Genomic DNA, 22,314 nt, shown 5'->3' with positions numbered 1-22,314 from the left:
CTAATTTCTCAAGTCATATTTTGATTTGACTGGAGTATAAGGCACACATCGACTTTTGGTTTTACCTGTATAAAAGTACTCATCAATTGTCGTTTCTTTTAATTACGTGTTAGCTCATGTATTGATATAAGCATTTAAAACATTGTCATCAGTGGTTTGTGAAACGCTGGTGCAGTGAGTATCTAATCTTTTTGTTGTACTCGTTGTTTATCAGATATCTGTTAACTTCATATACGTTCAGTAGGTCGTCACAGTCCATTCTTCTGTTACTGTTCTAAAAAGGATTTAGTGCAATGCTGAGCTAGTGAGGACCAATGGCTGTCCACCGATAACTAGCTACTAGTTAAAATGTTCTTGTAACTAGCTATTACAGTTTGTCCACCCAAAAGTAGTTAGTAGTTGTATGTATAATCATTACCAGATACTGGTTAAAGTGTTCTAGTAACTAGCTATCAATGGTTGCGAATTATTATCTAAACGGGATGGCTACTGTCATTTGGTGATACGCTATGATATGGACTGTTGCGATTTGGCAATGTCCACCTTTCCCTACCTTTGAAAGCAGATTGCATATCAGGTTCTCTATCAATTTACTCCTCTTCGGGTAGGCTGGCACTGCCACTTCGCATTCGATTATCATCCTCACGCACTCCCCGATGTCGTCGGAGCGGAAGGGTATCTTTCCGAAGGACATGTAGTACAGCACGATTCCCAGGCTCCACAGGTCCACCTTGTTGTTGTACCTCGCCTTGCTGGCCTTGCTCGAGGGCATCTCCACCAGAGCCGGAAGGTTCACACTGTCCTGCCTCGTCGGCAAGTCAGTGGCGTCCTCAGCCAACGGCCCCCGGCCCTCCTGCGCCTCTGGAAGGGCGTCCCTGCCAACAGGGTGCAGCGATTGACTCAGCGTCGACGCCAGCAACTCAGGCGCCGTGTACTCTATGGTGCCCGTGAAGCCTGACTTTGAGGACTTCTGCGAGAAGATTTCGCACGTTCCGAAGTCCGATATGATCGCGCTCGCGGAGCCGTTGACGAACTTGAGCAGGATGTTCGACGGCTTCAGGTCCCTGTGAATGATGAAGTTCTTGTGGAGGTGGTCCAGCCCGCTCAGTATGTCCACGAAGAGCACCATGATCTCGTCGTCGCTCAGGTAGTCGCCGCCGGAGTGCTCCCCGGGAGCCGACCCCGCGTCTTCGCCGTAATCACCGGCCGCAGTGTCATCTCCTGGCCCTTTCCCTTCGTACTCGTATCGTTTTCCCTTCCCTTTCGATTCTGGTGCTTTGTATATTGACTGTATATAGTTGTACAGGTTCCCTCCGTTGCAGTATTCCATGAGTATGAAGAGGTATGGTATCCATGGGCACAGCTCGTTCATTCTGTACATTTCCAGCCACGAGTGGTTGTAGTCGACTACGTTCTTGTGGCGTATGTTTTCTCTTATCTTTATCTCCTTGATTGCCTTCTTCAGCCACTCCATATCGTCTCCGATTGGCAGCTTCTTTACTGCGTACTCTCCCTACAGATTGATCACTCATTAGGAAATCTTAGAGATATTCACGTCATGTACACTAGTACCATTTACGCCTAATAACTAAGTAGCTACCAGTTAGGCTATTAGCTACTAAGTTAACACTAGTCAGGTATTCTAATCGCTAAACAACTACCAAGTAACTCGTAATCAGACAGTCAGATGCTAATTAACGTGCAATCATGTTTTAAATGACTGCTTTTTGCCATTTTTTCTCACCAGCTTCAGTTGGTCCATTATGTGCGTGCAGTTGTAGACGTGGCCGTAGGACCCGGAGCCTAACTTCCGACCTTCTATGAAAAACCGCTTGTAGTAGCCCGTGATTAGCAGATATTTTGGTATGTTTTTGGGCAACTCGATGATTTCGTTGACTACTATCTCCTGCTCCACGGTCCTGTTACTGAAGGAGGCGTTGCCGAAGTCGTCCCTCGTTTCCCTCGCTTCTCTGCCCATATGCTCCTCCCTGCCCTTTTCCGTGTTTATCTTCTCGTCGGCGCCACTCGGGCTGTCGTTTATGTGCGTTTCTACCAGCTTCTGGGTCATGTTGTTGTAGCTTTGAAAGGAGTTTTGGAGCAGGTAGAAATATGCTTTTGCGATGTAGTTGTACTTTTCTCCGGTAAGTATGCTTCCGCAGAACGGGCACGTGTTGCCATCACTCTCCCTACTCACTCATCAGTGCTCGCTCTATGTGTGGATATCTACTACTCTTCTAGCTACTTTACGACGTATCTACTTACTCTTCGTTCTCCAGGACTTCTATATCGTATATTGGCAATGCTCTTATTTGGCCCGTTTTGTTATAAAGTACTATTGACTTGTCGTTTCTGTACACTACGATTTCACTCGATTCTCCCATCTTCTTTGAATTTACTTTTTATTTTATTTATTTCCATCTCATACAAATTACTTTTTTTTAGCACATATATGCTTTTTACTTAAATGTGTACATAAAATATTTACTAAATTGGGTTCATTTTACGAATGATTTATATACGTTTATTTTCCTATAATTTCTGCCACCCTTTTCTCTCGCGATCTCTTCGCTTCCTCCGATACTGTTTCCGATACTGCTGCTGTTACTTGTTTTCAGGCTTCCCAAGCTACTGTCTGTGTTAATGCTACTTTTACTCATCAGGCCGCTATTTTCACTGTTGCTGTTGCTGAAGGAGCTCGTTGTATTGCTCGTGTTCCTTTCCACGCTCATCAGGTTTACGTTCCACACTCTTGTGCTGGCGCTACTGCTCCCCAGGCTCATCCTTTGGCTGCTTTTGTCCGTGCTGACACTGCCGCTCTTCAGTGAACTCGTCTGGAGGTTACTGCTGCTTGCCAGTGAACTTCTCGGTAGACTATTCTGGACGGATCCGCTTCCCAGGTTACTACTGCTCGTTTTTACTGAACTGTTCGGCAGACTAGTCCGGATGGATCCGCTTCCCAGGTTACTGCTGCTGCTTGACGTCGTGTACGTGCCGCTTTGCACACTCTTGTTCGTTCCCGACCTCATGCTTCTACTCGAGAACCTGTTTGACTCGTATCCTTTACTCGCGTTGCTCATCGACCCTGTGTTCAGATACCTATTTGCTCTCAACGCGTTCTCGTATGCACTTCCACTGCTATTGCTACTGCTACCAATGCCATTGCCGCTACTGCTACTGTTACCACTGTTAATGCTGTTACCAATGCCACTACCGTTAGTGCTACTACCAACGTCGCCTCCTTGCTTCCCGTCTGTCAGGGTACTGGTGCCGCTGACGCTGTTGCTCGCTAGGCTACTTGCGTTACCACTGGCCTCATCGACGCTGACCGTCGTTCCACTACTCGTGTTTGTGTCTATTGAGCCGCTTGAATAACTGTTCTCTCTCAGTGAGCCGAGGCCTGTGTTTCTACTCATCATGTTTGACACCACGTTGCTTCCATTTCCGTAACTCTCTCTTGACGAACTTGTTCCTTTCGAGTCCACATTCGTTCCATCGCTTGATCTTAGTGAAGAATCAGACATGCTCCCCTTAACACCACTCATCTCATTCACGGCGTTCCCAAGACTTGCTTCTGACGAACTGAACGTGAGCTGCTTACTCACTGTTGGCTGCGATGCTGGCTTTAGATACGTGTCTGATATACTACTTGGTGCTCGACTCGCGCCTCTCGATATCGCCGTGTTACTTGACAGTGACGTGTTTTTAAGGAGTCTGTTTGCCAACAGCTTACTCGCCCTCACTTCCTCGCTCGCTTTCATCATTTCTCGCGAACTTGTTGATCTTACTGGCACAGCCATTTCCACTTTATCCACATACTCATTCTTATCCACTGAATCATGATCTAGCCTCGTTTCCACCACTCTCTTACTGCCACTTGCGTTACTCAGTCCGTTCTCATTCGTTCCCAATCTCGTTATACTGTTTACGCTTTCTGTGCTTCTGAGTCTGTTTTCTGCTGATAAGAATATGTTCTTTTCAATGCCCAGTTTACTTTCTGTACTCTTGCTGGTGCTAGTGCCCTGGCGACTACTACCTCTGGGTGAATTCGTGTTAGTTCCGGTTCTACTGGAGTGGATACTATTGCCTACACTTAGCGTTTTCGGCTGGACGCTGTTGCTTATGCTGGGCGTGCTGGCTTCCGCTTTCTCCTGCGGCCCCAATCCACCTTGCGGCGTCGCGCTTACTGACTCGCTGTACACAAACTCGTCCGAGGAGGGCGACGATGCGTTCGTCCTGCTCGTCGATATCGTTGTTGTGAAGCCTGATATGCTTGAGAAGCTGCTGATCGCCTCCTCCTCTGACCTCCTCTTTCCGCTTTCGAATGCGCTTCCGTCGCTGTTAACGTTCGAGTTTACTGATCCCCTCGAGTACGTGTCGCTTGCGTTAACGCTGCTTCTCATACTTATTCCTCTGATACTCATATTTCCCTGCCCACTTTTCCTCGCACTTCCCGAATCTAGCACGTCGCTTTCTGCTATGCTCTCAAGCCCACTGTTTCCAATGCTGTTTGTCACACTGTCTCGACTGTTGGTAACGGTGTTCGTAATACTGTTTGTTACACTGTTGGTAACGCTACTTGTACGGTTGTTACCGTCGCTGCTACTTGCAAGTCTGCTGTTGTCCACACTGTATGTTCTGTTACTGTCCGTGCTGAACCCATCAGTTTCGCTAAATCCGTTGGTTTCGTTGGTTTCGTTGGTTCCGGCCGCCATGCTGTCAAACCTGCTATCTGTTTCAAATTCGCTGCTGCTGCTGGTTCCACTCCCACTCGCCAGTCCTATGCTCTCAAGCCTGCTCCGTGACCTACTTACGTCCGTGTCTGCTCCAACTCTACTGTTATTGTCGCTTCTTTTGGCATCAGTGCTATTGTCTAAGCTAACGCTGCTGCTGCCGCTGGTGCTTGATATGTCGAAGATGTTGTTCAGGAACCCTATCTTTGCTCCGGCCCTCTTCGCCTCCTTCCTGGTACTTTCGAGGCCTCCGAGATTTGCGTACTTGTCCAGATTTTTTATGACTTCCATGTTGTCGCTACCCATCGCGCTCCTATCCCTTCCCCCGTCCACCTTCTTATTTTTAACGATTTTACTGTCCAGCAGCAACTTCTTGTTAACCTTCACCTTCTGCGACTCTTCACTCGTGTCATTGCTCGACGAACTGCTACTGGTGCTTCCGCTCTCCGTGTTCAACTTCGTGCTGCTTGCCATGTTTACAACACTTTCCAGGTTACTGTTGCTGGCCGCCACACTCTCCAGGTTACTGACGCTCCCTATGTTCGCGTCGCTCATTTCACTGCTTCCTACGGTCGTAAAGTTACTGATTCCTACGATCGTAAAGCTACCGCTCCCTCCGCTGTTCAACCCGCTTTCCGCCATGCTGCCCAGGTTACTGCTACTCATCAGGTGCGCTGGCACCTGCTCATCCGACCTTCCTCTTTCCCGAGGCCTATCAACCAGCACCAACTTCGCCTTATTTGTCAAGTTGGCCAACTTCGTGTCCACGTCCAAGGTCGAGTCAAACTTTCCGCTTGATCCCAAACTGACGCCGCCGATGCTACTGACGCTTCCACTCGCAAATCTTTTCGAGTCTGAGAACTTGGTCGTGCCATACTCGTTCGACCCTCCTAGCTCACTCGTTCTCGTGTCAAATCTCACTGACTCTCCCAGTTTACTCGACTTGAGTGAGCCCGAGCCTCCCGTTCTAATGCTGCTGCTGAACCTGTTGGAGTCCCCCAGGTTACTGGAGCTAAATGAGCCCGATCCTCCCGTTCCAATGCTGCTGCTAAAAGCGCCGGAACTCACCAGTTTACTTCCGTCGCTAAACGCGCTGGAACTTCCCAGCTTCTCCTTCGCGCGGTCGGTCCCGTTCGAGCTCATGCTCTTGATTATGCTCGTGCTCAGCCTCCGCGTCGCCTGGTCGAAGCCCACGCTGCCCAGGCTGTCCTTGCTGAGGCTGAACGTGCTCTTCGTGGCCTCGAAGTTGACCGTGCTGCTGCGCAGGCTGAAGGTCGTGCCTCTGTCCAGACTCGACCCCTGCTTGCTGCTGAAGGTCACCGTGCTCGCCCTGCCGAAGTCGTAGGAGGGCATGTTGAGCAGCTTCTCGCGGTCGAAGTCGCCGCTGCCCAGCGTCACTCCTCGCGCCTCCTCTCCCTCGCTGGCGTAGCTGCTCTCGGTGCACAGGTCGCTGCTGCTCACGCTCGAGAGGTCAGTGGTGCCCTGGTTGCTCAGCGAGTTGAGGTTTTTCAGCTGCTTCGTCTTCAGCTTGTTGAAGTTCCTCGTCTGCATCTTCAGGTTCTTCGTGACCACGTCTGCCAGCGCCTTCTTCCTCTTGCGCTTCGAGTCCTTGCTTCCCTGCTTGTCGCCCGAGCTCGCAAGGCCTCCGAAGCTCACGCTTGTTCCGAAATTACTTGAGCTGCTGCCGAGCGCGCTGTCTCCGAACCTGTTTGTGCTTGCCGATCCAAACCTGCTGGATCCGCTGCCGCTTCCCAGTCCAGTTCCGAGGCCACTTCCGCTGTCCATCAGCTCCCCCGTGTCTCCCTCTTCTCCCATTCCTTCTATTATCAGTTGCTCTATTTCCATTGCCTCTTCTCCCTCCTCCTCGCTCATTGCGTTTTTCACGTTCTTCACTGTCTTTCTCATCATGTTTTTCCTGTTTACCAGGTATCTGTGAAGCAAAATCTCCTTTCTCAGTTTTTCGTGTATTTTTGACGAGTACATCACCAGCAGGTACGTGCTGTAGAGCCCTCCTGAGAGCTGAAATATTTTTAGTGTTGTCACGAAGATGCTCGTGCTCTCTCTCGAGTCCAGAAAGTTCAACTTGTGCTTCGCCACGTCGAAGATGATTCCGCTGTCGACCGTGTTGAAGTGCAGCGTTCTTATCAGCGCCTGGTAGCTGCTCGGGATTCTTCGCTCCAGCTCCTCCTTCCACTCCTTGATCTGGCTTCTGATGATCTGAATGTTATCCTCGTTGCTTATGTTTTCCTCGTGCGTCATCAGCAGGTACTTTTTCAGGTACTTTTGCAGGCGGTCGCACCTGTTGTAGTTCGTCGACAGGTTCTGCGAGCTTCTGTAGATCACGATGCTTCTGTTCAGCTCCTCCAGCACGCTCTGCTCCATCTTGTTGACTTTGTAGTCGTTAAGTCTGTTCCAGTCTATGTAGTACTTCTTCTCAGTCAGCTCCTTGTGCTTGTTCGGCGCACTCACTCCCGTCCCTCCCGTCAGCAGATTGTTGATCACGTTCATCGTCCTCGTGTAGTAGTACATCGGCGTGCTCCTCACCGGGTTATATGGGATGAAGGGGTACCAGTTGTTGATGTTGTTGACGTCGTAGTCCAGCAGCGGCACTGCTCTCTGGTCCTGCACGTTCAGCCATACGTTTTTGTTATTAAACAGCATGTTGATGCCCATGAAATTAAGCTTCTTGTTCTCTCTCTTCGCCCACTCTTCTCTCGTCTCCTTGCCCAGCTCCTCGTACCTGCTCAGGTTAATCTCCGTGATCTGGTTCACTATCATGTCGTAGATCACCACCTTCTTCCCGCCTCCTGACTCACTTTCTCCTTCGCTTTCCTGCTCATTTCCTTCTCCGTCCAGCTTTATTCCCTGCGCTCCTTCAGTCCCGTTCGCCTCGTAGTTCGAGTGGTTCACCACGTCTGACGCGTAGTACTGTATTACGAACGCGTTGTACTTCTTATCCTTCTGCTGTCCTATTGCTATGTACGTGTTGCTGTAGCTGTTTAACAGGAAGCTGCACAGCAGCATGCAGTGGTCCAGCACGTTTCCTGCCTTCAGCTTCAGCAGGAAGTCCACTGTGAACGCGTTGTGCAGACTCTTGTTCGTGAATGTTATGCACGAGACGTAGTGGAACATGTGCTTCATGCTCTCTATTTGCGGCGGCGGGTGTATTGTCTGCACGAAACTACTCGGGAACATCTTGTCTCCGAACTGGTTGTAGAGGTAGCAGTAGTCTGCGAAGTGCTCGTTGTTCGTCATGCTGCAGATGCTCCTCCATATCTCGAAGAGCTTGTTGATTCTTTCCTCGTCCGTCTGCAGGTCCTGCAGCCCCGGCCCATCCTGGCTCTCGCTCTTCTCCGCTCCTCCTCCTGGCGGCCCTAGTGACTGACTCACCGCCTTACTTCCTCTGCTCAGTGCGCTGCTGTCCAGCTGTATTGATGGGTAGAACCACACTGACATGTTGATGTTCGAGATGCTGTCCTGCTGGTTGTACTGGTAGTGGTACAGCTTCCTCGTTCCTGTGTACACTCTCGTTTCGTACGTCGTCTCGTACTTGAACGTGTCCATGATGTTGTGCGTCTTCTTGCTCAGCTGCCTCGGCGCGTTCTTGTTGAAGAGCACTTCTCTCACTCCTATTCCGCAGCTTCCGAAGTAGTTGAGCTTCTCCATTATGTAGCCCCAAACCGTCACTCTTATCAGGCCCATTTCCACCAGCTCCTGGTAGCTCACTCCCGTCGCGCCCGCGTTCTCATCTGTTTGTATCGGTATGTACAGCTCCTCGTTGTATATTGGCCCCAACATGTCCTTGCACAGGTTCGTCCTCACCGTCACGTTGTTGAAGGTCACCTCCACGTACGAGTCCACTGCTTCCTGCGTTATTGCCAGCAGCTGGTCTATGTTGTTCACCTGCACGATCAGCATCTGCTGCGATGACGTCACTGCGTTGAATCCTCTCAGCTGTCTGTAGCGCGGTTTCCTGTTTACCACCAGTTTTCCTGAGACTGAGCCCAGCTGCAGGTCTGCCAGGTGACTCGCCCATCCTTCGTACTGGCTCTTCAGTCTCAGCCACTCTGGCGCGTGAAACGTGCTGTTAACGTACGGGTAATCCACTATTGACTTCATCGGTATCTTCGTCACTCCTATGCAGTTTGCTGCCTTCGGCGCACTCCAGTCCAGCAGCCTTATTTCTAGATGCGAGTTTGCCAACTCTGACAGCGTTCCTCTAAACAGTATCCCTCCCAGGTTATCCCACTCGCATCCGAACGCGTTTCTCACTGAGTGCGACGTGATTTCCAAATTTTTGCGATAGAGGCTGTTGTTCGTCTTCAGCCTGATCACCAGCCTTGGTGACGGCGGCAGCTTACACTCGAACGGGTAGTACGTTCCCAGCTGCACGAACAGCGTCGTGTACTCCCGCAGTATCCCTATGTACTCCTTGTTTTTACTTATGAACGCCAGCGTCGTGTCTCTACTTTCATCCTTGTCTTCGCTTGTAACGTATCCTACTCCTACTTGCGACTTCCTTTTCTTTTTCTTCTTTTTTTTCTTCTTCTTTTTTGTCTCCTTACTATTAGCTTTTGAATTCTTGTTTCCTTTAGCGTTTGCATTTGTACTGGCGTTGCCTTTAGAATCAGCGTTAGCGTTTGCACTACCATTATCATTTGCATTGGAATTCGTACTAGCTCCTCCTTTCACGTTTGTACTGGGTCCCCCTCTCACGTTACCGTTTGTACTCACATTACTGTTTACATCGCTGCTTGTGTTAGTGGTCTCATTTTCGTTGCTGTTAGCTTCCTCATCTTCCTCATCCTCCTCATCATCCTCATCATCCTCTTCATCGTCGTCCTCTTCCTCCTCTTCCTTTTTCTTCTTACGTTTTCCCTTTTTAGCGTTTGCATTTATTTTACTCATTTTTCTCTCCATTTTTACCTTGAACAGTCTATACTTCATCTTACTCAACAGGTTAAAGTTATCGCGCTTCGCCACTTCCTTCCCTTTCGCCTTCCCTTCCTCTTTCTCCAGCTCCCTGTTCATTCTCTTTTGCAGGTAGAACTGGTAGTAGTTGAAGAGGTAGTATGACGATATCGAGTTTTGTATTCTGAAGTTGATCAGGTTAAGTTCAAAGTCGTATAGTTCCTGGAAGAACAGGTTAAAGGAGAGCTTGCACGTGTACTTCTTCTGCCCCTCCAGGTACTTGAACATCATGATTTCCACGTGCTCGTCTCCCTCCGCGAACTTGAGCAGGTACTCCTCGTAGATGCTCTCCAGCGTGTTAATCGTGTACGTCTGGCACTTCCACACCTTGATCCTCAGCTTTTCGTTTTCCAAGTCTAAATAACTTCCTCTGTACTCGAACGAGTGCGCGCAGTTGAAGCTTCTCACGTTGTCCTTCTCCACGTTCTTCAGCACCGGCGTTCTTATGTAGTTTTTACTCCAGCCTCTGTTAAGTATGTAGTTGTTGCTTCCTATTTGCACTCTGCACTCGTTTCTGCTTCCTCCGAAGTCGAACTCTGCGAAGCAGCTGATCGTGTCGTTCGTCAGGTTCGTCACCTTCAGGTTGAACAGCTTAACGCTCCAGCGCCGCGGGTAACTCCAGTGCCTCTTTTCCTCCTCCTTCGTGCCTCTTTCTTCGTACTGCCAGCTCAGCGAGTCTATGAACTCGTCGTAACTGTACTGGTTACTCCACAGCAACTCGTCGTCTATGTTTTCCTCCTTCTGCTCTCCTCCGTCTCCCACTATCACACTCGTCTTCTCTCCTTGCGTCGCTCCGCTCTCCTGGCCCGTCGTCTTTCCTCCCACTCCTAACACTGTTTGTCCCAGCTGCTGCTCTTCTGCTTGCAACGCTTCTTGCTGTTCTCCTTCTCCTCCTCCTGCTGATTGATCTCCTGTCACTCTTCCCAGAATTCTTATTCCTCCTTTGTGCAACGCACTAAATCTATTTAATATCTCCTTTCCCTTTATCAACTCCATTCTTCCCTTGTCAATCTTCAGATCTACTCATTTACACTTTATTTTACACTTATAAAATATTTTACACTTCCACTTAGACAACCAATGCTTTTATTTCTTATTTTTCCACTTATTTACTTACACATTTACTCAATTTTCCCCAAACTATCTTTACTTATCATCTATTTTACTTTTATTTACATTTATTATCATTATTTTATATATTTTCTTTGTTTTAACTTTTAAACTGCGATGTTGTTACTATTTTACAATTTTGTGCCTTTTACTTCAACACATTTACTCAAATTTGTTATATAATTTTAACAATTCTCATTTCTCTCTATTTTAAGAGAAACTTCGAACTCGTCGTGGCTACTATCTAGAGGATTTAGGGTTTTCGCTGTACTCGTGGCACCACATCTTGGCATTTTACTAATTTACTAGCTATTTCCCGTATACTATACTACATTTACTTATTTTCACATTTATCTCATGTTTCGAGTGGTCACTTGGCCTTTATCACATAATTCATCAAATGTACTACCGTTGCTGGTGTCACTCCTGGAAGTTCCATTGCTTCCTGTATTGTTTCCGGCCTTTTTTTTGTCAATATTTCAATTTCTTCGTGTGACATAAATTTAAAATTATCCCTGCACGTTTCCTTATTTTATTTACAGGATATTCTATTTACTCTACGCCGACTAAATAGTACTTGGCTAGTGCTAACTACCGTATTAACTATACTCCTGATTCATCTGTTAATTTTACTATTGCACTACCAATTCTACCTATTTTACTGCTACTAGTCTCAAATATTATTATTTCACACCTGTTGTACTTTATATCTGGGTGTATGTATATCTTCTTCCCTGTCACTGCTTTGTGATACTGACTTTTGTATCTTCTTACAAATGACGAATATTTTGCTTGTGCTTCCACAAACGCTACTATATGTTTATTTACTCTGTTGATCAACTCTATCAACTCATGCGTTTTTGCTACTCTACATGTTCCACCAATTTTTAGATCTTCCTTGTGATCGCCCATTTTTTCTGCTTTACTCTCAGCCCATTCCTCCCTTTTATCATTCTTACTGTTGTCACAATAAACGCCATCGGTATTTATCCCAAACAGGTAGTTGATTGCTTCCGTTTCCAAATTCGACAGTGGCAACTCCTCCCTTTGGTACCTTTCATACTTTCTGTAGAATTCTTCAAACTCATTATCTTTTATGCTCCTCAATAGCTCTTCTACTTGCTTCTTTATTTCTTCATACTTCCTTCCTGCCTTCAGCATATCCCATGCTGTTCTTCCCTGTATGTCATCTTTCACTCCCCAATAGCTTCTACTTGAGCTCAGGGACTTCAGCAACGATATCAGCTCTACTGATTTGCGGTACTTTACTTTCATCAGCTCTATTCTTCTTCTATCTTTCAGCACTCCGTGCTTCATCCCCTTTATCAGCATTCTCAGGTCTCCGTTGTCCACTCTGTTCTGCAGACGGTACTCTGACCTCGACGTGAACATTCTGTAAGGCTCATTTATTCCCTTTCTCACCAAATCGTCTATCAATATGCCTACATTTTTACTTTTTTCATTATTTCAACTCACCCAGGTATCCTTCGTCTCTGTTAAGTATGAAGTGCTCATCTCTTTTCAGGCTTTTCAAACCTGCGTTTATTCCTGCTATTATTCCCAGTGCTCCTGCTTCTTCGTAGCCTAATTTACCCTTTACTACCTTACTAATATTTTATTTAGCTTCGCTACTTATTTTACCTAGCCTATCTATTTAGTTTACCTAACTTATTATGTTACCTAGCGTATCTCCTTATGTTACCTAACTTATTATGTCACCCATGTATCCACTTATTCCATCTAACTTATCTACACATGTTACCTGTCGTTCCACATATTTGTCCTGCCAGGTACAGATTATTCAGCTGCTTCAACTCCAAAGTCTGCTTCAAATTACGTGGATCCACCAGATCATATTCCACATCGTACGCCGGTGTTAGTATTCTAACGTTTTCTAACCCTTTTATATTCCTCAGCATTTTCTTCTACAAATTTATTATACACAATATCATGTTCATTAACCATACTTGTGTTTCTATATCAAACGACCCTGATAATCCGTTTGGATATATTATTCCACTATTTATCCCTTCTGGCTCAAGCCATATTATGTGCGATTCTATATTAGCGAACCTCTTCACCTATTTTCACTCAGTTAATCTTGCTGTATTCCTACCTTCACTGATATTGATGGGCAGTATCTTGGTCCTAATCCTGATTCATAATTTGGCAGTGTGTCCATACTCTCCATCACTATTCTACATTAACAATTATTATGGTTATTGTCAATGGCTAATTTTCGTCAGTAACTTCTAGTAATTCACTCTTATGGTTACTGTTAATCGCTAATTATTATCGCTGTCAGTTACTAAACCTTATCTTATTCTTACTTGTGGACTTTCGGATTCGTCTTCGTCTTGTAACACTTTATCAACTTGTTGGTTACTTTAAAATCCTCGTGCAAATATGAAAAGAACAAGGGATCCTCGTCACTACGTTGCTCCTCCAATCCATCGAAATTGATGCTACTTTTATCCAATCTAGCGGGCGTTCCTAATTATGATTATTATTATTATTATTATTATTGGTGTTGTTATTGTTAGTGGTACTGGTGTTGTTATTGTTAGTGGTACTGGTGTTGTTATTGTTAGTGGTACTGGTGTTGTTATTGTTAGTGTTATTGGTGTTGTTGTTGTTAGTGTTATTGGTGTTATTACTGGTACCGGTACTGTCATTATCATTGACGCTGTCATAATGTATCCCAATTCCACTCTTAAATGCCAGCTTTCACTTTATTCACGTACCTGTTTTAAAACGCTTTGTGGTTATCTTTAACTTGCTGAATACACTTGCCAACCCTTCTGATGAACTCTCAAACTCTCCTGTAATTCTATCTATTCTTCCTCCCTGGTTTCTACATTTTACTATTTACTTAACTTAAAATTACGTTTTCTTTGATATGTGACATCTTCCTCTCAAAAACGTGCCCGTTGTAAGTATTACTGTTTTACTCCTGATCACTTGGCCGTCCTTCAGCTTAACTCCCTTCACTTTCAGTTTATCTTCCGTGTTTTCCAACTTCTCATCTTTATCATCGTTCCCATTGGTGACCTTCTCATCATTCCAATCAGCGACACTTCTCGTTACACTACCATCTTCACTACTGTGTTCTAGGATAACATCTTCCACTAGTCCTTCTAGAAACCATAGGTTCTTGTAATCTTTCAACAGTTCTCTTATGTGCAACTTATACAGGTCTCTATCTATTTGTGCTCTTGGTCCCACTACTGCTGGTCCTTTTGATCTATTTAAACATCTGAATGATATTGCTGATAGGTCTGCACATTTTCCCATGATTCCGTCCAATGCGTCTATTTCGCACACCAGATTCCCCTTTCCTATTCCTCCAATGCTTGGATTACAGCTCAATTCACCTATATTTACTGTTAAAATCCTTGCTTCCATATATATTTTCAGAATGGTGTGTGCACTAAATCTCTGTACTTGATTCCACCACTGTTTTAACATATAATTTATAATTTACCTATTGATGACAATTTAGGTGTTATTAACAATGTTTTCGCTCCAATTCTTGCCGCCGCTGTCGCCGCTTCGGTTCCTGCATGGCCTCCTCCTACTACTATTACATCAAATGCTTGTAAAGGTGGAGTTGCGATTTTAAATGTATAAATTAACTTCGACAATGCTATAATACATATGATACTTCCATTTGCGATAATTTTAAAGACATACATTAAATAATTTTATCCTCTTTTGAACCCAATTTTACACATTAGTCTTCCACAATATTTTACTATTATTCTTTTAATTTTTCTTTATTAACACTTTCCATATGATTTATTATTACTTATTTTATATTTTATATACTATAATTTGCCATTATTTTCTTTAAATCAAAGATTTTTTATACATTATTCCTTTTTTACTAACTATCAATTATCAATACATACCTATACTCCAAAACCAATATATCTATGTTATTTACATATTTGTTTTTTCAACCAACACGTTACTTATATATTTGAGACATACACACCCTCACTGTCCTGTACACCCTGACCACTCGTATATACATTTGATTAACTACACGAATATTAGTAATATAAACAGATTATGCACCGTGTATTCTGATTTGATCTGGTGTGACGAGATTCTCTCTCTCAAGGAACTTGACGACGTCCTGTCGCTTATCTCCTTGAAGTTGTATAATGTTTCCATGTTCCGCGTGCATTATAACAGTTCCGTTGCAAGAGAATTCCTTCTTTAATGCGCGAACCATTTTTTTTAAATCCAGACTTTCTTCGAGCCCTTGAACTGTCGTCACACTTTTGCGGCCGTTCCTTTGGTGATTACGTATATGCACTAATTTTATAGGACCATCGTTATTTGATTGAGTAAAGGGGTCTTTGAGACCAGGGGTATAGTCAAGGAACATGAGCTAAGAATTATTGTTAGAATCAATAATATTCTAAGGGGAAATATCTAAATTTTCTAGTGAAACTAGCCTAACAGTACCTTATAACTATGAGTTAATAATTAAATACTTATTTAAATTATCAAAATATGCGTTAATTAACTTATTATTCTATACCAATTAGCATATATAACAATTTGATATGACGCATTGATATTGGGATAATGGCGTGATCATATGGGCCAAAAATTTCCAAATATCATTACAACATATCACTTATCTAAATTTTTCACTTAACTAACTATATGAACCCGTATTTGTAGCTTAAACGTGACTTACTTGTTTTAAGCTTTTAGTTTAGGCTTGTACTTAACGAATTGGTTCAGGTCAAAAATATGGTAAACACAATTATTAACCTTGATCTATAATTTGGTTAATTAAATCCCACAATAAATTAAATAATCTGTACAAGTGCAGATTCAAGATGGGCCTAGAGATCATCCCCACATCAATAAATTGCATCGTCAGAATCGTGGAAAATATGCCCCGATTACACATTAAACTCTTTAATATTCATAGCAGTATTTATTTAATTTAAATACAAATCCATTCTCCATATTTACTTTATTACACCTTGTCTATTCTCAGGTTTATTATTGTTTGTGTACACAAATGGCATCATTCCGGATCTATGCCAAATTTACTCCTTTTCTCTGTATTTTTACAAAGTGTATACGCGTTTTATATTAATTCCTATTTACCCTCATATTTGCTTATTTTATATCCCTTTTTGGTAGATCATTACACCTTACTCATATCTATAAATTCACCACTTTGCGAACTTCCCTACATACTACTTTATTCTATACCTGTTGTTCCACTACTTTATCATTCCACTTATTTAATATTCATTATCTGTTAGAATTTTTGTGACCTGTATTTTCCTCTTCCCCTAATGGCTACTCTTATAATTCCATATTAAAAACGTATTAATTTACACATTTACTATTTTTATAACAGATTGACTAAGTTTTTTTATATTTAATGTTTTATTTAAATTGTTCAAAATGAAACTTGATACACAGTAATGGTTTTCGGCTTCAGAAAGAACAAAAACAGTCCAGTTAGGGATGTTTCTAAATCTAAAAAAGTTAGATTTGTCTTTACTTGTAAATACAATAAATTATTTATTACATATCTTTTACACCGATAATTTTTAATATTTACTACAGCTTTTGTACAATTTTTTTTTCTTTTTATTTATTATTTATTTGTTTTTAATAATTTTTTACCATTTTATTTATTATATTATATCATTTTTTACTTTCAGAATGAAATAGACTCTGCTTTGGCAAACAGTGAACACACAGTTAGTTATCTGACTCAGAAGCAAGAGATACTCCAAAATAAGATTAAAGTAAGTTACTATTAATCTGTATTGACTATTGGTGCCACTATTTTTTGAAACTTGACACAAATTACTCGTAGGAGTGTGTTGATAAAGCCATTGAATGTAATAGTAAGGGCGACAGACCAGCCGCTTTGGGCCATTTAAAGCGTAAAAAATTATTCACGGAAGAGTTAAATAAATTGAGAGTCTCACTACTCGCCCTGGAGAGTCAAAACATAGCACTAGAGGGCGCCCAAATGCAACATATGGCTCTATCGGCGCTAACCAATTCGCTAAACGCCCAGAAATATCTACAGTCCACTGTGTAAGTAATCATTCACAACCACCTACGAATTTAGTATTAATGTAGTGGATTATATACTCTACCACGTTATGCAATAATTTCTCAAAACATACAGTAATTCGAGCAAATTTGAGGATTTAATCGACGATTTGGAGGAGACCAAGGAGGTTCAGCAGGAGGTGTTTGACACCATGACCCAGACTCTTTCCATTTCCACTCAGGAGGTTCCTTTTTATTTATTTAACTCGTCACCTACCTACTTAGTTACCTAGTTAAATAACTAGTCTACTACCTAGCTGCCCGTTTTCAGAAGCAACAAATGTCGCTAATACTGCTTTAGTTTGAGGATGAACTGAATGAGTTGGCCAAGGCCGATGGCAGCATCGACAGGGCGCTCAGTGAACTCCCAGTTCCTCCAAACGTTAAAGTCAACACGAATCAGAAGGCTTAACTTCAATTTGTCGCCACCATATCTTCGGTAATGTATTTACCGCCTATTGGCAGTAACACTTTTATTTACGTTGTCAACTAACTAGCTACTCTGTATTATCTATCAGATTGCATTTAAGACTGGCCATTTACACTTAAGACTCTTTTGACATACATTGGTTGCGTTAAGTACCACGTGCGTGAGTTTTAAAAAATTAAAAAGACCAAGACGTAAATTAGAGCCATTGAACTCGTCGTGAATGAGCCTAAGGTCAAAACTAGCGCCCTATCGAACAGCATTGCGTCGAAACTGTCCTGCGAGGACGACCTCCACCTGTTCCTCTTGTAGATGTAAAACGACTGCTTCGGCGACGAGAAGTAGTCTATGGAGTACACGTAGAGCCCTATCCTTCGGCCGTGCTGGTAGTACACGACGGCCTCCCGCAGCGCCTCCGTGGGCCTCGACTTCCACACCGGCACCTTCGCATCCTCCAGGCTCTGAATCGTCAGCTCGCTCGGCGCCTTGAGCATCAACACTTCTATGTTTCCGATGTACCCCCTCAGAGGGCTGAATTTTTCCAAGGAAGCCTCGTCCGCGACGTCGACTTTGGAATAATCTGCGATTGTTAGCTTTACTATATAGAGAATCAACAGAAACCGAAACTTCATTTGTTTAAACAGTGCCCCTGCACTCTCTACGAGGACGCTCCAAAATCCGCTGTGAGAAGGGGGGAACAGGAGCGAAACTGCGGCTATGGTACATTTAAATCTCAAATTTTACGTTAAACAGGGAAAAAGTCAAGAATGGTCACCATCGGGGCCAAAAATCACTACTAATTATAGTTTAAAAAATATAAATACAAATCATTTGACTACATACATAATTCCTAACTAAAATATATGTTTGCCACTAGTTGTTGTGTGGCAGTGATTTTAATATTTTTCAATGTGTATTTTAATCAGAGTCGCTTATTTTTACACTCTTTCCCGTCGGAAATGCATTTTATAATGTGAAATGGTGAAACCAAGGGCCAGGAATTCTATAGGCAGGTCCTTCAGCAGGTTGAGGTCCTCTATTTCGAACAGCTTTAAAAAGACGAGCGACTTGCCTGAATCTTCCTCGAACTACGGCGAAAATTTAAACAACGAGTCCTTCGAGCCCTCGGGCAGTTTTCACGACCACAAACTCATGTTCTCCCGGAGCGACAACAACGTCAGGGCCGCCTTTCCGGAACCGGCCTCTCCAGATTTGGACGACTCTGCCCCCAACGACGAGGCCTTTGGCGCTCCAAAGGCCGGCCACAACGGCGCACATTCCCGTAGTTTGGAATATTTTAACGGCGACTCCTACTCGGCGGTGCCCAGGGACCAGCACTCGGCCCCCCCGGGCGACCAGCAGCTGTGGAACGAGTACTTAAAATATCTAAACAAGGACGAGTTCGACCGGATTTACAGGGAGTATGTTGACAGGAACGGGCGTGACTTTCTGAACGTCGGCCTGAGGACCTACATTGACGCGGTGATTGAGACGAAGCGCTTCCGGAACCGGTGCTTTCACGTTCTGAGCAGAAACTCGGCCGCTTCGCACTCGCCAAGTTATTTTAACCACCAGGGCATCAGCGGCAGCAGCGCTGACCCGCTTTATCGCAGTTATTTGACTCCGGAGCCCAGTTACGCCCGCACTCACGACAAAGGGCACTCCGCGTACCCTGGCAATGGCCTCGGCTACGGCTACAACAGTAACAGCTTTGGCAGCAACGAAACTAGTTACTCCGACAGCAACAACTACAACGGCGTTGATAACAATTCTGGGAATCTCGCTGGCGGCAATTTCACTCCGGAAAGGGCGTCCTTTCCTCAGGAGCGCCCGGGCCACTCGGCGGCCGATAGGCCCTTCCCGGCGCCTGCCGCTGAACCTGTGCATAAATTTGACGACTTTATAAGCAACTATGATTATTTGAATTCCTACAACAGGTTTAAGGACTTTAAGCCCCTCGATTCCCCCTCGCCCAGCAGCCGGGCCGCTGCGAGCGGAGCAAATCTGCCATTGCCTGGCTCGAGCCACACTGCCGACACCTCAGCTCGGGACGCCACCGCCGAGTTAAACGAGCAGGTGCTGAGTCACAACGAGAAGCTGCGGCTGCTCGAGAAGATCGGCATCGACGACGACTACATAGCCAAGCGCGTTTGCAGCAAGTTCTCGGGCCGCGCGCGCAGCAAGGCCTTCGTCGGCAGCAACGAGAAGAGGAGTCTGGAGGAGTTCAACCTGTTCCACAAGGAGAACCTCAAGAACCAGCTGGACCTCAACGAGCAGCTGTCCCAGGAGCTGATTCGCCTTTCAAACCTGAACACTCCCGACGCGCTGAACTCTAGGCTGAAGGACAGCGAGTACGCCGCTAGGTCCACCGACCTCTTCAAGTCCACCCTGAGCGACTCCTTCGCTGAGGGCAGCAGCTTGTTTAGGAGAATATCGGACACGATTGACCGGAACCGGGACGCGAGTCCTGTGAACATTTTGAGCATGCCGTACTCGTAATTTTTAATCCACTAATCTCGTTTACATATATGCACGCACGTATTATTGATGCTGGGTCTGTCTACGGGGGAGTTCGCGCTCTTAACGTGGACAGTGTGCGCCTTCTCAGGGCGCCACTGGACGTTTCAGGAGCATACAGCTACATGGACGTGTATAAGGCAGAATATTATGAAAAGGGCTGGTTCTCCTTCGCCTTGCGCTTCGAGAAGTCGCGCTTGAAGTTCGAGGAGGCGATGAAGAGCTCTATGTCCTTCTCCGCCTCCTCGCGGACCCACGAGGTCAGGTACAAGCTCCCGATGTGCTTGAAGGTGTACTTGAACTTCCGAACCTTTCCTATACAGTTGGTTAGCAGGGGAAGCAAAAGGTAAGACTAGTTAGCCACTGGGGCTGAACGTACCGTATTTTAGCAAACTCTTCTTGAAGGTCACGTTTCCCACGAGTTTTTGCCTAGCTCTCTGGGATTGGCCGGGCTTCTGGTTATCCAAACTGTCGTCAGAGTCGACCAAAAACTCGTTGTCATCGTCGTCGAAATCCTCGTCCTTATTGACCACCATGGGCCTAAACTTTAAGTTCCCAGTGCGATTATGACTTTTATTTTAAAAATATTACTGTAACATTAGAATTTGTTGGATTTTCATATCGGGTGTGTGTTTGATGTTATTTTTAATTTATTTTTATTTTTTGTAGATTTTCTTAGCTCGTTTGCATGGTATTTTCGTATATGTGTTTTTTCTGTGGACATGGCTTTCAATTCGGCTGGTGATTTCAAGAGTTTGTACGGATCACCCATACTCTCCAGCCACAACTTTCTAACCAGTAACATCGGGGGCGGAGGCTCCTTGTTCGACAATCATCCGCGCAACAGGGACTGGAGCAGGCCCAGCAACCTAAAGAGCTACGGCGGTGGAGATTCCAACCTCGGATCTAATTATGGGAACCCCGGCAGGTTCGGCGGCCTCAATTTTGACAGATTCGGCGGACAGCCCGACAGGTTCGCCTCGAGCAGCTATTTAAACGGCCTATCGGCAACGAACTACCCCAGTAACGGATACTCTGGCAACTACCTGCCCCGCGACGGCCTTCTGAACGGGAACCTGAAGTCCGAGGGTCTGTTTAAGGGCGAGTCGCAGTTTGAGGTGCCGAGTTACTTGAAAAGCGTGGACACGTACACGCCAAGCCGGCTCAACCGGAACGCCGGCAACCTGTCGAACGCTTACGGCACGCCCACCAGGTCGTTCAGTGCCGCCGCTCGCCCCAACGGCTTCGCCGGCGCCGGCAACCAGAACTACAACTACCACGCCTCCAAATTTAACCCGAGCTCGAACAACTACGACGCAGGCGGATCAAACCTGCTGCGCTCGAGCCTCAACGACGACTGGAAGAGGAACAACTACCTGAAGGTCTCCAACTCCCCCAACCTGAAGTTCAGCAGCCACTTTTTCCCCAACAACTCCCGCGTTCTCGGCGAGCGCGGCCGGGGCTACGCCGAGGTGGCCGACCACCTGCACTACGCGAAGAGCCGCGAGAAGCTGGATAGGATCGGGCGGAACCTGGACTCACTCTCGCCCCCCGGAGCCCGCAACTTCGACTCGAAGCACTCCGGCAACTACGGCTCCAACTTCAACTCGACCAGCGCCTTGGAGCCCCTGGACGGGTTCGAGAGCGCTCTCAACGGCAACTTCAACAGCGACTCTTACGTCAACTCCCACTCCCGCCTTTTCAGCCGCCCGGACGCCTACGCCAGGCCCGGCGGCCAGGACGCCTACGGCAGACTCGGGGGTTCCGACGCCTACCGCAGGTTCGACGACTCGGACGCCTACGGCAGGTACAAGCCCTCCGAGTCCTACGGCAGGTACAAGCCCTCCGAGTCCTACGGCGCCTTCAACAGGCCCGACGCGTTCAGTCGGTTCAGCGGAGCTCAGCAGTACGGCAGGTACAGTGCGCCTGAGTACCCCGACAAGTTCTCCGGGCTCGACAAGTACGCCAAGTCGAACCCGCTGGACTCGAGCCTCAACAACTCCTACCTCAGCAGCGTCAACAGGTACGCGGACGCGCAGGAGACGCTTTCGCCCTCCTTCGCCTTCAACTCGGACTTGGCCGACCTCAATATCGACGACCTCTATGACAAGGTCAAGGAGCAGAAGCAGCAGCTGCTGAAGTTAAAGTCAGACTTTCACTAATTTATCACGCACCCACCCTTATCTGTTACTCAGTCTCTGCTACGGATGCGCGTCACCTATATGTCTTATTTACAGTATCCCATGCTCTATGGCCTTGATCCCTCTTTGTATTTGTGTCTTCACTGTCGTGGCCAATCAACTTATCAATCTATCCTCTATGGACGTAAACGAGCCGACTCCGAACAATATCTAAGGCTACTATCAACGTATGCACTAAGTAGCGTTATTTATTTAAATGACAACGCATCAGATTAATCTTTCAGCAATGCAGAGCGCGTGTGTGTGTCCA

At 45.6% G+C, this 22,314-nt stretch overlaps 10 protein-coding genes across 10 annotated transcripts; 5 read left to right on the top strand and 5 right to left on the bottom strand.

Moving 5' to 3' along the window:
* Window positions 1-148: 148 nt before the first annotated feature.
* On the bottom strand, window positions 149-11,104 carry TOT_040000764 (serine/threonine kinase; the record flags this gene model as incomplete). The annotated part of the gene is made up of 13 exons (XM_009694403.1): window positions 149-274; window positions 554-1,513; window positions 1,745-2,186; window positions 2,263-2,384; window positions 2,505-3,739; window positions 5,033-5,196; window positions 5,461-6,242; window positions 6,387-7,451; window positions 7,521-7,541; window positions 7,641-8,066; window positions 8,121-9,517; window positions 9,602-10,720; window positions 11,002-11,104. The coding sequence occupies 13 exons, from the start codon at window positions 11,102-11,104 to the stop codon at window positions 149-151; spliced, it is 7,962 nt and encodes a 2,653-aa protein (XP_009692698.1).
* Window positions 11,105-11,181: 77 nt separating this feature from the next.
* On the bottom strand, window positions 11,182-14,506 carry TOT_040000763 (glucose-inhibited division protein a-like protein; the record flags this gene model as incomplete). The annotated part of the gene is made up of 10 exons (XM_009694402.1): window positions 11,182-11,326; window positions 11,506-12,253; window positions 12,288-12,395; window positions 12,574-12,736; window positions 12,779-12,892; window positions 12,928-13,009; window positions 13,142-13,304; window positions 13,556-13,665; window positions 13,699-14,185; window positions 14,296-14,506. 10 exons carry the CDS (start codon window positions 14,504-14,506, stop codon window positions 11,182-11,184), a joined length of 2,331 nt encoding a protein of 776 aa, XP_009692697.1.
* A 377-nt stretch (window positions 14,507-14,883) lies between these two features.
* Window positions 14,884-15,207, bottom strand: TOT_040000762 (translation initiation factor; the record flags this gene model as incomplete). Its single annotated transcript, XM_009694401.1, has 1 exon — window positions 14,884-15,207. The coding sequence occupies one exon, from the start codon at window positions 15,205-15,207 to the stop codon at window positions 14,884-14,886; it is 324 nt and encodes a 107-aa protein (XP_009692696.1).
* Window positions 15,208-16,273: 1,066 nt separating this feature from the next.
* Window positions 16,274-17,331, top strand: TOT_040000761 (endosome sorting protein; the record flags this gene model as incomplete). The annotated part of the gene is made up of 4 exons (XM_009694400.1): window positions 16,274-16,336; window positions 16,675-16,901; window positions 16,996-17,104; window positions 17,221-17,331. The coding sequence occupies 4 exons, from the start codon at window positions 16,274-16,276 to the stop codon at window positions 17,329-17,331; spliced, it is 510 nt and encodes a 169-aa protein (XP_009692695.1).
* Window positions 17,332-17,516: 185 nt separating this feature from the next.
* TOT_040000760 (hypothetical protein) lies at window positions 17,517-17,978 on the bottom strand (the record flags this gene model as incomplete). Its single annotated transcript, XM_009694399.1, has 1 exon — window positions 17,517-17,978. One exon carries the CDS (start codon window positions 17,976-17,978, stop codon window positions 17,517-17,519), a length of 462 nt encoding a protein of 153 aa, XP_009692694.1.
* A 346-nt stretch (window positions 17,979-18,324) lies between these two features.
* On the top strand, window positions 18,325-19,845 carry TOT_040000759 (conserved hypothetical protein; the record flags this gene model as incomplete). Its single annotated transcript, XM_009694398.1, has 1 exon — window positions 18,325-19,845. One exon carries the CDS (start codon window positions 18,325-18,327, stop codon window positions 19,843-19,845), a length of 1,521 nt encoding a protein of 506 aa, XP_009692693.1.
* Window positions 19,846-19,874: 29 nt separating this feature from the next.
* TOT_040000758 (hypothetical protein) lies at window positions 19,875-20,163 on the top strand (the record flags this gene model as incomplete). The annotated part of the gene is given in 2 exon segments (XM_009694397.1): window positions 19,875-20,143; window positions 20,154-20,163. 2 exon segments carry the CDS (start codon window positions 19,875-19,877, stop codon window positions 20,161-20,163), a joined length of 279 nt encoding a protein of 92 aa, XP_009692692.1.
* Window positions 20,164-20,219: 56 nt separating this feature from the next.
* TOT_040000757 (hypothetical protein) lies at window positions 20,220-20,399 on the bottom strand (the record flags this gene model as incomplete). The annotated part of the gene is made up of 1 exon (XM_009694396.1): window positions 20,220-20,399. The coding sequence occupies one exon, from the start codon at window positions 20,397-20,399 to the stop codon at window positions 20,220-20,222; it is 180 nt and encodes a 59-aa protein (XP_009692691.1).
* Window positions 20,400-20,585: 186 nt separating this feature from the next.
* Window positions 20,586-22,025, top strand: TOT_040000756 (conserved hypothetical protein; the record flags this gene model as incomplete). Its single annotated transcript, XM_009694395.1, has 1 exon — window positions 20,586-22,025. One exon carries the CDS (start codon window positions 20,586-20,588, stop codon window positions 22,023-22,025), a length of 1,440 nt encoding a protein of 479 aa, XP_009692690.1.
* An 81-nt stretch (window positions 22,026-22,106) lies between these two features.
* Window positions 22,107-22,280, top strand: TOT_040000755 (hypothetical protein; the record flags this gene model as incomplete). The annotated part of the gene is made up of 1 exon (XM_009694394.1): window positions 22,107-22,280. One exon carries the CDS (start codon window positions 22,107-22,109, stop codon window positions 22,278-22,280), a length of 174 nt encoding a protein of 57 aa, XP_009692689.1.
* Between the last annotated feature and the right edge of the window lie 34 nt (window positions 22,281-22,314).

Source organism: Theileria orientalis, chromosome 4, assembly GCF_000740895.1.
Source record: "Theileria orientalis strain Shintoku DNA, chromosome 4, complete genome".
NCBI classification, from domain to species: domain Eukaryota; phylum Apicomplexa; class Aconoidasida; order Piroplasmida; family Theileriidae; genus Theileria; species Theileria orientalis.
The sequence above is the reverse complement of the archived record's forward strand: the minus strand, read 5'-3'. Positions and strand labels throughout refer to the sequence as shown.